This window comes from Cherax quadricarinatus, chromosome 10, assembly GCF_038502225.1.
Source record: "Cherax quadricarinatus isolate ZL_2023a chromosome 10, ASM3850222v1, whole genome shotgun sequence".
NCBI classification, from domain to species: domain Eukaryota; kingdom Metazoa; phylum Arthropoda; class Malacostraca; order Decapoda; family Parastacidae; genus Cherax; species Cherax quadricarinatus.
The window spans coordinates 4,783,841-4,801,049 of record NC_091301.1 but is presented as its reverse complement, the minus strand read 5'-3'; the positions used below and the strand labels follow the sequence as shown (position 1 = coordinate 4,801,049).

Here is a 17,209-nt window from a genome sequence, read left to right as displayed (position 1 = left end):
ACTCAGTAGCTGAGGCCAGGCAACACTCAGTAGCTGAGGCCAGGCAGCACTCAGTAGCTGAGGCCAGGCAGCACTCAGTAGCTGAGGCCAGGCAACACTCAGTAGCTGAGGCCAGGCAACACTCAGTAGCTGAGGCCAGGCAGCACTCAGTAGCTGAGGCCAGGCAACACTCAGTAGCTGAGGCCAGGCAACACTCAGTAGCTGAGGCCAGGCAACACTCAGTAGCTGAGGCCAGGCAGCACTCAGTAGCTGAGGCCAGGCAACACTCAGTAGCTGAGGCCAGGCAACACTCAGTAGCTGAGGCCAGGCAGCACTCAGTAGCTGAGGCCAGGCAACACTCAGTAGCTGAGGCCAGGCAACACTCAGTAGCTGAGGCCAGGCAGCACTCAGTAGCTGAGGCCAGCAACACTCAGTAGCTGAGGCCAGGCAACACTCAGTAGCTGAGGCCAGGCAACACTCAGTAGCTGAGGCCAGGCAGGCCAGGCACTCAGTAGCTGAGGCCAGGCAAGGCCAGGCAACACTCAGTAGCTGAGGCCATGCAACACTCAGTAGCTGAGGCCAGGCAGCACTCAGTAGCTGAGGCCAGGCAACACTCAGTAGCTGAGGCCACAACACTCAGTAGCTGAGGCCAGGCAGCACTCAGTAGCTGAGGCCAGGCAGCACTCAGTAGCTGAGGCCAGGCAACACTCAGTAGCTGAGGCCAGGCAACACTCAGTAGCTGAGGCCAGGCAGCACTCACTCAGTAGCTGAGGCCAGGCAACACTCAGTAGCTGAGGCCAGGCAGCACACTCAGTAGCTGAGGCCAGGCAACACTCAGTAGCTGAGGCCAGGCAGCACTCAGTAGCTGAGGCCAGGCAACACTCAGTAGCTGAGGCCAGGCAGCACTCAGTAGCTGAGGCCAGGCAGCACTCAGTAGCTGAGGCCAGCAACACTCAGTAGCTGAGGCCAGGCAGCACTCAGTAGCTGAGGCCAGGCAACACTCAGTAGCTGAGGCCAGGCAACACTCAGTAGCTGAGGCCAGGCAACACTCAGTAGCTGAGGCCAGGCAACACTCAGTAGCTGAGGCCAGGCAACACTCAGTAGCTGAGGCCAGGCAACACTCAGCACTCAGTAGCTGAGGCCAGGCAACACTCAGTAGCTGAGGCCAGGCAGCACTCAGTAGCTGAGGCCAGGCAGCACTCAGTAGCTGAGGCCAGGCAGCACTCAGTAGCTGAGGCCAGGCAGCACTCAGTAGCTGAGGCCAGGCAACACTCAGTAGCTGAGGCCAGGCAGCACTCAGTAGCTGAGGCCAGGCAACACTCAGTAGCTGAGGCCAGGCAACACTCAGTAGCTGAGGCCAGGCAACACTCAGTAGCTGAGGCCAGGCAGCACTCAGTAGCTGAGGCCAGGCAGCACTCAGTAGCTGAGGCCAGGCAGCACTCAGTAGCTGAGGCCAGGCAGCACTCAGTAGCTGAGGCCAGGCAGCACTCAGTAGCTGAGGCCAGGCAACACTCAGTAGCTGAGGCCAGGCAGCACTCAGTAGCTGAGGCCAGGCAACACTCAGTAGCTGAGGCCAGGCAACACTCAGTAGCTGAGGCCAGGCAACACTCAGTAGCTGAGGCCAGGCAACACTCAGTAGCTGAGGCCAGGCAGCACTCAGTAGCTGAGGCCAGGCAACACTCAGTAGCTGAGGCCAGGCAACACTCAGTAGCTGAGGCCAGGCAACACTCAGTAGCTGAGGCCAGGCAGCACTCAGTAGCTGAGGCCAGGCAACACTCAGTAGCTGAGGCCAGGCAACACTCAGTAGCTGAGGCCAGGCAGCACTCAGTAGCTGAGGCCAGGCAACACTCAGTAGCTGAGGCCAGGCAACACTCAGTAGCTGAGGCCAGGCAGCACTCAGTAGCTGAGGCCAGGCAACACTCAGTAGCTGAGGCCAGGCAACACTCAGTAGCTGAGGCCAGGCAACACTCAGTAGCTGAGGCCAGGCAGCACTCAGTAGCTGAGGCCAGGCAACACTCAGTAGCTGAGGCCAGGCAACACTCAGTAGCTGAGGCCAGGCAACACTCAGTAGCTGAGGCCAGGCAACACTCAGTAGCTGAGGCCAGGCAGCACTCAGTAGCTGAGGCCAGGCAACACTCAGTAGCTGAGGCCAGGCAGCACTCAGTAGCTGAGGCCAGGCAACACTCAGTAGCTGAGGCCAGGCAGCACTCAGTAGCTGAGGCCAGGCAACACTCAGTAGCTGAGGCCAGGCAACACTCAGTAGCTGAGGCCAGGCAACACTCAGTAGCTGAGGCCAGGCAGCACTCAGTAGCTGAGGCCAGGCAACACTCAGTAGCTGAGGCCAGGCAACACTCAGTAGCTGAGGCCAGGCAGCACTCAGTAGCTGAGGCCAGGCAACACTCAGTAGCTGAGGCCAGGCAGCACTCAGTAGCTGAGGCCAGGCAACACTCAGTAGCTGAGGCCAGGCAACACTCAGTAGCTGAGGCCAGGCAGCACTCAGTAGCTGAGGCCAGGCAGCACTCAGTAGCTGAGGCCAGGCAACACTCAGTAGCTGAGGCCAGGCAGCACTCAGTAGCTGAGGCCAGGCAACACTCAGTAGCTGAGGCCAGGCAACACTCAGTAGCTGAGGCCAGGCACTCAGTAGCACTCAGTAGCTGAGGCCAGGCAGCACTCAGTAGCTGAGGCCAGGCAGCACTCAGTAGCTGAGGCCAGGCAGCACTCAGTAGCTGAGGCCAGGCAACACTCAGTAGCTGAGGCCAGGCAACACTCAGTAGCTGAGGCCAGGCAGTAGCACTCAGTAGCTGAGGCCAGGCAGCACTCAGTAGCTGAGGCCAGGCAACACTCAGTAGCTGAGGCCAGGCAACACTCAGTAGCTGAGGCCAGGCAACACTCAGTAGCTGAGGCCAGGCAGCACTCAGTAGCTGAGGCCAGGCAGCACTCAGTAGCTGAGGCCAGGCAGCACTCAGTAGCACTCAGTAGCTGAGGCCAGGCAGCTCACTCAGTAGCTGAGGCCAGGCAGCACACTCAGTAGCTGAGGCCAGGCAACACTCAGTAGCTGAGGCCAGGCAACACTCAGTAGCTGAGGCCAGGCAACACTCAGTAGCTGAGGCCAGGCAGCACTCAGTAGCTGAGGCCAGGCAGCACTCAGTAGCTGAGGCCAGGCAACACTCAGTAGCTGAGGCCAGGCAACACTCAGTAGCTGAGGCCAGGCAGCACTCAGTAGCTGAGGCCAGGCAGCACTCAGTAGCTGAGGCCAGGCAGCACTCAGTAGCTGAGGCCAGGCAACACTCAGTAGCTGAGGCCAGGCAACACTCAGTAGCTGAGGCCAGGCAGCACTCAGTAGCTGAGGCCAGGCAACACACTCAGTAGCTGAGGCCAGGCAGCACTCAGTAGCTGAGGCCAGGCAGCACTCAGTAGCTGAGGCCAGGCAACACTCAGTAGCTGAGGCCAGGCAGCACTCAGTAGCTGAGGCCAGGCAGCACTCAGTAGCTGAGGCCAGGCAGCACTCAGTAGCTGAGGCCAGGCAGCACTCAGTAGCTGAGGCCAGGCAACACTCAGTAGCTGAGGCCAGGCAACACTCAGTAGCTGAGGCCAGGCAGCACTCAGTAGCTGAGGCCAGGCAGCACTCAGTAGCTGAGGCCAGGCAACACTCAGTAGCTGAGGCCAGGCAACACTCAGTAGCTGAGGCCAGGCAACACTCAGTAGCTGAGGCCAGGCAGCACTCAGTAGCTGAGGCCAGGCAGCACTCAGTAGCTGAGGCCAGGCAGCACTCAGTAGCTGAGGCCAGGCAACACTCAGTAGCTGAGGCCAGGCAGCACTCAGTAGCTGAGGCCAGGCAACACTCAGTAGCTGAGGCCAGGCAGCACTCAGTAGCTGAGGCCAGGCAACACTCAGCACTCAGTAGCTGAGGCCAGGCAACACTCAGTAGCTGAGGCCAGGCAACACTCAGTAGCTGAGGCCAGGCAACACTCAGTAGCTGAGGCCAGGCAACACTCAGTAGCTGAGGCCAGGCAGCACTCAGTAGCTGAGGCAGGCAGCTGAGGCCAGGCAGCACTCAGTAGCTGAGGCCAGGCAGCACTCAGTAGCTGAGGCCAGGCAGCACTCAGTAGCTGAGGCCAGGCAACACTCAGTAGCTGAGGCCAGGCAACACTCAGTAGCTGAGGCCAGGCACCACTCAGTAGCTGAGGCCAGGCAGCACTCAGTAGTAGGCCAGGCTGAGGCCAGGCAGCACTCAGTAGCTGAGGCCAGGCAACACTCAGTAGCTGAGGCCAGGCAGCACTCAGTAGCTGAGGCCAGGCAACACTCAGTAGCTGAGGCCAGGCAGCACTCAGTAGCTGAGGCCAGGCAACACTCAGTAGCTGAGGCCAGGCAGCACTCAGTAGCTGAGGCCAGGCAACACTCAGTAGCTGAGGCCAGGCAACACTCAGTAGCTGAGGCCAGGCAACACTCAGTAGCTGAGGCCAGGCAACACTCAGTAGCTGAGGCCAGGCAACACTCAGTAGCTGAGGCCAGGCAACACTCAGTAGCTGAGGCCAGGCAACACTCAGTAGCTGAGGCCAGGCAACACTCAGTAGCTGAGGCCAGGCAACACTCAGTAGCTGAGGCCAGGCAACACTCAGTAGCTGAGGCCAGGCTGAGGCCAGGCAGCACTCAGTAGCTGAGGCCAGGCAACACTCAGTAGCTGAGGCCAGGCAGCACTCAGTAGCTGAGGCCAGGCAACACTCAGTAGCTGAGGCCAGGCAGCACTCAGTAGCTGAGGCCAGGCAACACTCAGTAGCTGAGGCCAGGCAACACTCAGTAGCTGAGGCCAGGCAACACTCAGTAGCTGAGGCCAGGCAGCACTCAGTAGCTGAGGCCAGGCAGCACTCAGTAGCTGAGGCCAGGCAGCACTCAGTAGCTGAGGCCAGGCAACACTCAGTAGCTGAGGCCAGGCAGCACTCAGTAGCTGAGGCCAGGCAACACTCAGTAGCTGAGGCCAGGCAACACTCAGTAGCTGAGGCCAGGCAACACTCAGTAGCTGAGGCCAGGCAACACTCAGTAGCTGAGGCCAGGCAACACTCAGTAGCTGAGGCCAGGCAACTCAGTAGCTGAGGCCAGGCAACACTCAGTAGCTGAGGCCAGGCAACACTCAGTAGCTGAGGCCTGGCAGGCCAGGCACTCAGTAGCTGAGGCCAGGCAACACTCAGTAGCTGAGGCCAGGCAACACTCAGTAGCTGAGGCCAGGCAACACTCAGTAGCTGAGGCCAGGCAACACTCAGTAGCTGAGGCCAGGCAACACTCAGTAGCTGAGGCCAGGCAACACTCAGTAGCTGAGGCCAGGCAACACTCAGTAGCTGAGGCCAGGCAACACTCAGTAGCTGAGGCCAGGCAACACTCAGTAGCTGAGGCCAGGCAACACTCAGTAGCTGAGGCCAGGCAACACTCAGTAGCTGAGGCCAGGCAACACTCAGTAGCTGAGGCCAGGCAACACTCAGTAGCTGAGGCCAGGCAACACTCAGTAGCTGAGGCCAGGCAACACTCAGTAGCTGAGGCCAGGCAACACTCAGTAGCTGAGGCCAGGCAACACTCAGTAGCTGAGGCCAGGCAACACTCAGTAGCTGAGGCCAGGCAACACTCAGTAGCTGAGGCCAGGCAACACTCAGTAGCTGAGGCCAGGCAACACTCAGTAGCTGAGGCCAGGCAGGCCAGGCACTCAGTAGCTGAGGCCAGGCAACACTCAGTAGCTGAGGCCAGGCAACACTCAGTAGCTGAGGCCAGGCAACACTCAGTAGCTGAGGCCAGGCAACACTCAGTAGCTGAGGCCAGGCAACACTCAGTAGCTGAGGCCAGGCAACACTCAGTAGCTGAGGCCAGGCAACACTCAGTAGCTGAGGCCAGGCAACACTCAGTAGCTGAGGCCAGGCAACACTCAGTAGCTGAGGCCAGGCAACACTCAGTAGCTGAGGCCAGGCAACACTCAGTAGCTGAGGCCAGGCAACACTCAGTAGCTGAGGCCAGGCAACACTCAGTAGCTGAGGCCAGGCAACACTCAGTAGCTGAGGCCAGGCAACACTCAGTAGCTGAGGCCAGGCAACACTCAGTAGCTGAGGCCAGGCAACACTCAGTAGCTGAGGCCAGGCAACACTCAGTAGCTGAGGCCAGGCAACACTCAGTAGCTGAGGCCAGGCAACACTCAGTAGCTGAGGCCAGGCAACTCAGTAGCTCAGTCAGCTGAGGCCAGGCAACACTCAGTAGCTGAGGCCAGGCAACACTCAGTAGCTGAGGCCAGGCAACACTCAGTAGCTGAGGCCAGGCAACACTCAGTAGCTGAGGCCAGGCAACACTCAGTAGCTGAGGCCAGGCAACACTCAGTAGCTGAGGCCAGGCAACACTCAGTAGCTGAGGCCAGGCAACACTCAGTAGCTGAGGCCAGGCAACACTCAGTAGCTGAGGCCAGGCAACACTCAGTAGCTGAGGCCAGGCAACACTCAGTAGCTGAGGCCAGGCAACACTCAGTAGCTGAGGCCAGGCAACACTCAGTAGCTGAGGCCAGGCAACACTCAGTAGCTGAGGCCAGGCAACACTCAGTAGCTGAGGCCAGGCAACACTCAGTAGCTGAGGCCAGGCAACACTCAGTAGCTGAGGCCAGGCAACACTCAGTAGCTGAGGCCAGGCAACACTCAGTAGCTGAGGCCAGGCAACACTCAGTAGCTGAGGCCAGGCAACACTCAGTAGCTGAGGCCAGGCAACACTCAGTAGCTGAGGCCAGGCAACACTCAGTAGCTGAGGCCAGGCAACACTCAGTAGCTGAGGCCAGGCAACACTCAGTAGCTGAGGCCAGGCAACACTCAGTAGCTGAGGCCAGGCAAGGCACTCAGTAGCTGAGGCCAGGCAACACTCAGTAGCTGAGGCCAGGCAACACTCAGTAGCTGAGGCCAGGCAACACTCAGTAGCTGAGGCCAGGCAACACTCAGTAGCTGAGGCTCAGTAGCTGAGGCCAGGCAACACTCAGTAGCTGAGGCCAGGCAACACTCAGTAGCTGAGGCCAGGCAACACTCAGTAGCTGAGGCCAGGCAACACTCAGTAGCTGAGGCCAGGCAACACTCAGTAGCTGAGGCCAGGCAACACTCAGTAGCTGAGGCCAGGCAACACTCAGTAGCTGAGGCCAGGCAACACTCAGTAGCTGAGGCCAGGGAACACTCAGTAGGTGTGGCCAGGCAACACTCAGTAGCTGAGGCCAGGCAACACTCAGCTGACGCCAGGCAACACTCAGTAGCTGAGGCCAGGCAACACTCAGTAGCTGAGGCCAGGCAACACTCAGTAGCTGAGGCCAGGCAACACTCAGTAGCTGAGGCCAGGCAACACTCAGTAGCTGAGGCCAGGCAACACTCAGTAGCTGAGGCCAGGCAACACTCAGTAGCTGAGGCCAGGCAACACTCAGTAGCTGAGGCCAGGCAACACTCAGTAGCTGAGGCCAGGCAACACTCAGTAGCTGAGGCCAGGCAACACTCAGTAGCTGAGGCCAGGCAACACTCAGTAGCTGAGGCCAGGCAACACTCAGTAGCTGAGGCCAGGCAACACTCAGTAGCTGAGGCCAGGCAACACTCAGTAGCTGAGGCCAGGCAACACTCAGTAGCTGAGGCCAGGCAACACTCAGTAGCTGAGGCCAGGCAGTAGCTGAGGCCAGGCAACACTCAGTAGCTGAGGCCAGGCAACACTCAGTAGCTGAGGCCAGGCAACACTCAGTAGCTGAGGCCAGGCAACACTCAGTAGCTGAGGCCAGGCAACACTCAGTAGCTGAGGCCAGGCAACACTCAGTAGCTGAGGCCAGGCAACACTCAGTAGCTGAGGCCAGGCAACACTCAGTAGCTGAGGCCAGGCAACACTCAGTAGCTGAGGCCAGGCAACACTCAGTAGCTGAGGCCAGGCAACACTCAGTAGCTGAGGCCAGGCAACACTCAGTAGCTGAGGCCAGGCAACACTCAGTAGCTGAGGCCAGGCAACACTCAGTAGCTGAGGCCAGGCAACACTCAGGCGCTGAGGCCAGGCAACAGTAGCTGAGGCCAGTCAGTAGCTGAGGCCAGGCAACACTCAGTAGCTGAGGCCAGGCAACACACAGTAGCTGAGGCCAGGCAACACTCAGTAGCTGAGGCCAGGCAACACTCAGTAGCTGAGGCCAGGCAACACTCAGTAGCTGAGGCCAGGCAACACTCAGTAGCTGAGGCCAGGCAACACTCAGTAGCTGAGGCCAGGCAACTCAGTAGCTGAGGCAGGCAACACTCAGCTGAGGCCAGGCAACACTCAGTAGCTGAGGCCAGGCAACACTCAGTAGCTGAGGCCAGGCAACACTCAGTAGCTGAGGCCAGGCAACACTCAGTAGCTGAGGCCAGGCAACACTCAGTAGCTGAGGCCAGGCAACACTCAGTAGCTGAGGCCAGGCAACACTCAGTAGCTGAGGCCAGGCAGCACTCAGTAGCTGAGGCCAGGCAGCACTCAGTAGCTGAGGCCAGGCACACTCAGTAGCTGAGGCCAGGCAACACTCAGTAGCTGAGGCCAGGCAACACTCAGTAGCTGAGGCCAGGCAACACTCAGGCAACACTCAGTAGCTGAGGCCAGGCAACACTCAGTAGCTGAGGCCAGGCAACACTCAGTAGCTGAGGCCAGGCAACACTCAGTAGCTGAGGCCAGGCAACACTCAGTAGCTGAGGCCAGGCAACACTAAGTAGCTGAGGCCAGGTAGCTGAGGCCAGGCAACACTCAGTAGCTGAGGCCAGGCAACACTCAGTAGCTGAGGCCAGGCAACACTCAGTAGCTGAGGCCAGGCAACAGGCCAGGCAACACTCAGTAGCTGAGGCCAGGCAACACTCAGTAGCTGAGGCCAGGCAACACTCAGTAGCTGAGGCCAGGCAACACTCAGTAGCTGAGGCCAGGCAACTCAGTAGCTGAGGCCAGGCAACACTCAGTAGCTGAGGCCAGGCAGCACTCAGTAGCTGAGGCCAGGCAGCACTCAGTAGCTGAGGCCAGGCAACACTCAGTAGCTGAGGCCAGGCAACACTCAGTAGCTGAGGCCAGGCAGCACTCAGTAGCTGAGGCCAGGCAACACTCAGTAGCTGAGGCCAGGCAACACTCAGTAGCTGAGGCCAGGCAACACTCAGTAGCTGAGGCCAGGCAACACTCAGTAGCTGAGGCCAGGCAACACTCAGTAGCTGAGGCCAGGCAGCACTCAGTAGCTGAGGCCAGGCAACACTCAGTAGCTGAGGCCAGGCAGCACTCAGTAGCTGAGGCCAGGCAACACTCAGTAGCTGAGGCCAGGCAACACTCAGTAGCTGAGGCCAGGCAACACTCAGTAGCTGAGGCCAGGCAGCACTCAGTAGCTGAGGCCAGGCAACACTCAGTAGCTGAGGCCAGGCAACACTCAGTAGCTGAGGCCAGGCAACACTCAGTAGCTGAGGCCAGGCAACACTCAGTAGCTGAGGCCAGGCAGCACTCAGTAGCTGAGGCCAGGCAGCACTCAGTAGCTGATGCCAGGCAGCACTCAGTAGCTGAGGCCAGACAGCACTCAATAGCTGAGGCCAGGCAGCACTCAGTAGCTGAGGCCAGGCAACACTCAGTAGCTGAGGCCAGGCAGCACTCAGTAGCTGAGGCCAGGCAACACTCAGTAGCTGAGGCCAGGCAGCACTCAGTAGCTGAGGCCAGGCAGCACTCAGTAGCTGAGGCCAGGCAGCACTCAGTAGCTGAGGCCAGGCAACACTCAGTAGCTGAGGCCAGGCAACACTCAGTAGCTGAGGCCAGGCAACACTCAGTAGCTGAGGCCAGGCAACACTCAGTAGCTGAGGCCAGGCAACACTCAGTAGCTGAGGCCAGGCAGCACTCAGTAGCTGAGGCCAGGCAACACTCAGTAGCTGAGGCCAGGCAACACTCAGTAGCTGAGGCCAGGCAACACTCAGTAGCTGAGGCCAGGCAACACTCAGTAGCTGAGGCCAGGCAACACTCAGTAGCTGAGGCCAGGCAGCACTCAGTAGCTGAGGCCAGGCAACACTCAGTAGCTGAGGCCAGGCAGCACTCAGTAGCTGAGGCCAGGCAACACTCAGTAGCTGAGGCCAGGCAACACTCAGTAGCTGAGGCCAGGCAACACTCAGTAGCTGAGGCCAGGCAGCACTCAGTAGCTGAGGCCAGGCAACACTCAGTAGCTGAGGCCAGGCAACACTCAGTAGCTGAGGCCAGGCAACACTCAGTAGCTGAGGCCAGGCAACACTCAGTAGCTGAGGCCAGGCAACACTCAGTAGCTGAGGCCATGCAACACTCAGTAGCTGAGGCCAGGCAGCACTCAGTAGCTGAGGCCAGGCAGCACTCAGTAGCTGAGGCCAGGCAGCACTCAGTAGCTGAGGCCAGGCAGCACTCAGTAGCTGAGGCCAGGCAGCACTCAGTAGCTGAGGCCAGGCAGCACTCAGTAGCTGAGGCCAGGCAACACTCAGTAGCTGAGGCCAGGCAGCACTCAGTAGCTGAGGCCAGGCAACACTCAGTAGCTGAGGCCAGGCAACACTCAGTAGCTGAGGCCAGGCAACACTCAGTAGCTGAGGCCAGGCAACACTCAGTAGCTGAGGCCAGGCAACACTCGGTAGCTGAGGCCAGGCAGCACTCGGTAGCTGAGGCCAGGCAACACTCGGTAGCTGAGGCCAGGCAACATTCAGTAGCTGAGGCCAGACAGCACTCAATAGCCGAGGCCAGGCAACCCTCTGTAGCTGAGGCCAGGCAACACTCAGTAGCTGAGGCCAGGCAACACTCAGTAGCTGAGGCCAGACAGCACTCAATAGCTGAGGCCAGACAACCCTCTGTAGCTGAGGCCAGGCAACACTCAGTAGCTGAGGCCAGGCAACATTCAGTAGCTGAGGCCAGACAGCACTCAATAGCTGAGGCCAGGCAACCCTCTGTAGCTGAGGCCAGGCAACATTCAGTAGCTGAGGCCAGGCAACACTCAGTAGCTGGGGCTAGGCAACACTCATCAGCTATGGCCAGGTAACACTCAGTAGTATTTAGCCATGGGCCAAACGAGCCTGGCCCATGGCTGGGCTCCAGTAGTAGAGACTCTCGAAACTCATCAAAGGTATATCAGAGGGTAGCATGGTATATTGAGCCACAGGGTAACATGGTGTATTTAGTCACAGGGTAGTATGGTGTATTTAGCCACAGGGTAGCATGGTGTATTGAGCCACAGGGTAGCATGGTGTATTGAGCCACAGGGTAGCATGGTGTATTGAGCCACAGGGTAGCATGGTGTATTGGGCCACAGGGTAGCATGGTGTATTGAGCCACAGCATAGCATGGTTTATTTAGATATTTTCTTTGGTGTTGCAGGACAATGGGAGACCGGCTGGGTGTGGCCAAGGCATCTGGCAACTTAGGCAACACCTTGAAAGTGATGGGCAAGTTCAAGGAAGCAATATGTTGCTGTGAGCGTCACCTCTCCATCTCCCAGGAGCTGGAAGACAAGGTGCACATAAGTTATATCTACCTTGTTTAATTTTCATAATTAAAATATAATATTGCATATTTAACTCATTTGATGTATCATTGCTGTCATAAATTTCTACAGCTACTAAAATAATCCTCTTAAAATGTTGGTAGAATTACCGACAATATGTTAGGTAATAGGTCACAAGTGCAACTAATGTGACATTTTATTGTTGCAACGTTTTGCTCTCCAGGAGCTTTGTCAAGGCATTACAAGCAATACAGGGACACAGAGAAGTATATATAGGTACAGAGTGAGGTACGAAACATAAAATAATCGTTGTAGGTGGTAGTAGTAGTAGTGGTAGCAGCAGTGTGATGGTGGGGTTTATTGCTTTAAGGAGAATTCTTGCCAGTACTTCAGAGATAACGAAGCTTCATTTATTTTGTTTAATTGTGTTAGAAATAGCGATTAATAATGATTCAAGGCATTTACATCTACAGAAATTGGGTTCTTTAATCACTAGGCAGGTGTCATTGAATTTCATCAGGTGGTTGGCAGAATTCTGGTGTTGTATGCAGGCATTGTTCAGGTTATCATTCCTACATGCATTATTGTGTTCACTGAGACATGATTGAAAAACCCAGTTTCTGTAGATGTAAGTGCCTTGAATCATCATTAATAGCTATTTCTAACACAAACTGATTAAAGGCAGCTTCATCATCTCTAAAGTATTGGCAAGAATTCTCTTCAAAGCAATAAACCCCACCATCACATAGCTGCTACCACCACTATTACTACCAGCACCACTGCCAAAACAAGTACTACTACTACTACCTACAGCGATTATGTTATGTTTTGCACCTCACTGTGTACCTATATATACCTCTGTGTATCCATGCATTGCTTGTAATGGTTTGACAGAGCTCCAGGAGAGTGAGACGTTGCCACAATAAAATGTCATGTTAATTGCACTTGTGTGCTTTTACCTAACATAAAAGAGTCCTGATTTAACCTGAAATGATACTAGGCTACTTAGCTGACTCACTTTGAAAAGACCTGTTCAATTTACATTTTGAAGGAGATAACTTTTATTGTTGAATCAGATTGTTTTAAAAACGTGAGTGTGGATTGTTTGAATGAATTCAGTTAATGATAACTTTCAGCAGGAGATACTGCATTATAAAAATTGTATATTTTCTGTACAACTACTGAACTGTTTTATGCAGTTTTCCAGCATATATTGATCCATAATCAAAGCTGCTTCCCTCATATACTGTATATGTGATTAATTTATATATACTATATATATGTATATACAGTGGACCCCCGCATAACGATCACCTCCGAATGCGACCAATTATGTAAGTGTATTTATGTAAGTGCGTTTGTACGTGTATGTTTGGGGGTCTGAAATGGACTAATCTACTTCACAATATTCCTTATGGGAACAAATTCGGTCAGTACTGGCACCTGAACATACTTCTTGAGTGAAAAAATATCGTTAACCGGGGGTCCACTGTATATATATATTTTAACAAGTCGGCCGTCTCCCACCGAGGCAGGGTGACCCAAAAAGAAAGAAAATCCCCCAAAAAGAAAATACTTTCATCATCATTCAACACTTTCACTACACTCACACATAATCACTGTTTTTGCAGAGGTGCACAGAACACAACAGTTTAGAAGCATATACAGGAAGGCCCCACTTATACGGCGGGTTAGGTTCCAGGCTACCGCCGTAAAGCGGAAACCGCCGTAAAGTGGAACACCCTTTTTTTCCACTTAAAAATGCATACAAACACTAGATAACAAGTTTACACTAACATATATTAAGTTAGCAATAGAACCAGGCATCAAAAAACAATAAAAAAGTACAATACACACATAGTGCACTCATTACTTACCTTAAAATATTTATAGTCTTAATCTAGGGTGAGACAAGTAGTATTTATTGTAAGAAATCAAGTGTGGTATGTATTGTAATAGCCTCACCAGGCCACCCCACCCACACATACTATTCTATGATATTTAAGCATCCCAGAGCGATAAAATGTATATACAGTTCACTCATTACTTACCTTAAAATATTTGTAGTCTTAATGTAGGGTCAGGAGTAAGTAAATGAGATAAAACGAATAAATGAGAGAGAGAAAGAATGAATACATGAGAGGGGGCAGGCGCAGTTATGTAAACAAACCAGGCGAAGGTAAGTTTTGTAAACAAACGAAGTGTACACGTCTGGTTTGTGTACAAGTTACATTGTGTACAGGTTGTCTCTACATTGATACAGTAGAATTAATAAAGAAGAACACTCCCATTCTCATGTAACATCATTTTGAGAAGAAATGAAGCTCTGAGTGAAGGCAATGGAAATAAGTCACACTGACTTTTTTGGGTTATCCTAGGTTCTCTACACGTATGTTGTTATGTATGATAATCTATGTAACTGTATTTGTGTATACCTGAATAAACTTACTTACATACATACGAAAGGAATAATTTTCTACAGTTACCCCCAGTAACACATTTACTCTTATGTTAGATTAGAGAAAATGTTATTCTTGGCGTCACTTGTACAAGTTATGTGGCTCCCACATCTTATATTTATGTTTATTTATTCTATTGTGGGGTGTATTTATCATCTTTTTATGTTATGTATCGTGTTTATTATATAATTTTGAAAAAAATATCATGGATGGATTAATGAAAATGTGTATATTACCGTAATATACGACATTTAATGAGACTCGGTGAGTATTGTTATTATGGCGTCACTTGTGGAAGTCGTCTGCTCACATCTCACATTTATGTTTATTTATTCTACTATGGGGTGTATTTATCTTATTTATATGTTATGCATCGTGTTTATTATATAATTTTGAAAAAAATATCATGGATGGATTAATGAAAATGTGTATATTAACGTAATATACGACATTTAAATGACTCGATGTATGTAAGTTTATTTAGGTACAGGTATACATAAGTATAATTATCAGAGTATATATAAAATATGAAATAACTTTTAAAAACATTTGAAATTTTGGAGTTTCCAGACAAAATGGAGAGACTTAGTGCTTACTGAGCTCATGGAGAATGTAAACAAACAGGGTGGGGCACGGTGACCGTATTAGAAAGTCAGGTGGGGGGAGCCGTATAGTGAGTTTTGGTCATAATTTGAAATGTCCGTATTAGCGGAACGCCGTAAAGTGAAACGCCGTAAAGCGGGGCCTTCCTGTACTTATAAAGATACACAACATATTCCTCCAAACTGCCAATATCCCGAACCCCTCCTTTAGAGTGCAGGCATTGTACTTCCCATTTCCAGGACTCAAGTCCGGCTATATAAAAATAACCGGTTTCCCTGAATCCCTTCACTAAATATTATGCTGCTCACACTGCAACAGATCGTCAGGTCCCAAATACCATTCGTCTCCATTCACTCCTATCGAACATGCTCATGCACGCCTGCTGGAAGTCCAAGCCCCTCACCCACAAAACCTACCTTACCCCTTCCTTCCAATCTTTTCGAGGATGACCCCTACCCCGCCTTCCTTCCCCTACAGACTTAAACGCTCTCCATGTCATTCTGCTTTGATCCATTCTCTCTAAATGACCAAACCACCTCAACAACCCCTCTTCAGCCCTCTGACTAATACTTGTATTAACTCCACACCTTCTCCTAATTTCCACACTCCGAATTTTCTGCAGAATATTTACACCACACATTGCCCTTAGACAGGACATCTCCACTGCCCCCAACTGCCTCCTTGCTGCTGCATTCACAACCCAAGCTTCACCCATATGTGAGTGTTGGTACTACTATACTTTCATACATTCCCTTCCTTGCCTCCATAGATAACGTTTTTTGTTTTCACATATACCTCAACGCACCACTCACTTTTTTCCCTCGTCAATTCTGTGATTAACCTCATCCTTCATAAATCCATCCGCCGACATGTCAACTCCCAAGTATCTGAAAATATTCACTTCTTCCATACTCCTCCTCCCAAATTTGATATCCAATTTTCTTTATCTAAATCATTTTAAATGTCGACGAAGAAAGGTAGGTATACTATCTGGTAGGTATACAGTGGACCCCCGCATAACGATATTAATCCGTTCCTGGGAGCTCATTGTTATGCGAAATTATCGTTATGCGAATGAATTTTCCCCATAAGAAATAATGGAAATCAAATTAATCCATGCAAGACACCCCAAAGTATGAAAAAAAGAAATTTTACCACATGAAATATTAATTTTAATACACACAAACTGAAAAAGGCATGCACAGTTACATGACACTTACCTTTATTGAAGATCTGGTGATGATTGATGGGATGGGAGGAGGAGAGAGTCTTATTGTTTAGAAGGGGAATCCCCTTCCATTAAGAATTGAGGTGTCAAGCCCTTTTCTGGGGTTACTTCCCTTCTTCTTTTAATGCCACTAGGACCAGCTTCAGAGTTACTGGACTTCTGTCACACAACATATCTGTCCATAGTGGCCTGTACCTCTCGTTCCTTTATGACTTCCCTAAAGTGTTTCACAACAGTGTCAGTGTAATAGTCACTAGCACGGCTTGCAATAGCTGTGTTAGGGTGATTGTCATCAAAAAAGGTTTGCACTTTAAGCCACATTCCACACATTTCCTTAATCTTTGAAGTAGGCAACTTCTTCAATTTCTCTCTCCCCTCCTCCGAACCAGTTTCCTCAGGTCTGGCCTCTTGCTGTTGAAGTTGATCTAGCAGCTCATCAGTGGTTAGTTCATCATTGTCCTCCTCCACCAACCCTTCCACATCATCCCCACTAACCTCCAACCCCAAGGACTTTCCCAATGCCACAATGGATTCCTCAACTGGCATACTCCTCTCAGGGTTAGCCTGAAACCCTTCAAAATCCCTTTGGTCTACACATTCTGGCCACAGTTTCTTCCAAGCAGAGTTCAAGGTCCTCTTAGTCACTCCCTCCCAAGCCTTACCTATAAGGTTTACACAATTGAGGATATTAAAGTGCTCTCTCCAAAACTCTCTTAGAGTCAACTGAGTTTCTGAGGTCACTACAAAGCACATTTCAAACAGAGCTTTTGTGTACAGTTTTTTGAAGTTTGCAATAACCTGCTGGTCCATGGGTTGCAGGAGAGGAGTGGTATTAGGAGGCAAAAACTTTACCTTAATGAAGCTCATGTCCCCATAAAGTCGCTCTGCCACGTCTGTAGGATGACCAGGGGCATTGTCTAACACCAGGAGGCACTTAATGTCTAATTTCTTTTCAGTTAGGTAATCTTTCACATTGGGGGCAAATGCATGGTGTAACCAGTCATAGAAAAAGTCCCTAGTGACCCATGCCTTACTGTTTGCCCTCCACAGCACACACAAATTAGCCTTGAGGATATTCTTTTGCCTGAACGCTCTGGGAGTTTCTGAGTGATACACTAATAAAGGCTTCACTTTGCAATCACCACTAGCATTGGAACACATCAACAGAGTAAGCCTGTCTTTCATAGGCTTATGTCCTGGGAGTACCTTTTCCTCCTGAGTAATGTAGGTCCTGCTTGGCATTTTCTTCCAAAACAGGCCTGTTTCATCACAATTAAACACTTGTTCAGGTTTCAGTCCTTCACTGTCTATGTACTCCTTGAATTCCTGCACATATTTTTCAGCTGCTTTGTGGTCCGAACTGGCAGCCTCACCATGCCTTATCACACTATGTATGCCACTACGCTTCTTAAATCTCTCAAACCAACCTTTGCTGGCCTTAAATTCACTCACATCATCACTAGTTGCAGGCATTTTTTT

General features: G+C 52.2%; 1 protein-coding gene across 15 annotated transcripts in view; it reads left to right on the top strand.

Moving 5' to 3' along the window:
• The window catches only part of pins (G-protein-signaling modulator pins), a 579,486-nt gene that overhangs the window by 483,941 nt on the left and 78,336 nt on the right, over positions 1-17,209 (top strand). For all 15 annotated transcript variants that reach the window (XM_070083552.1, XM_070083544.1, XM_070083550.1 and 12 more), the window contains one exon: positions 11,314-11,449. In XM_070083552.1, coding sequence (XP_069939653.1) covers positions 11,314-11,449 — 136 coding nt within the window. The remainder of the gene's footprint in view (positions 1-11,313; positions 11,450-17,209) is intronic.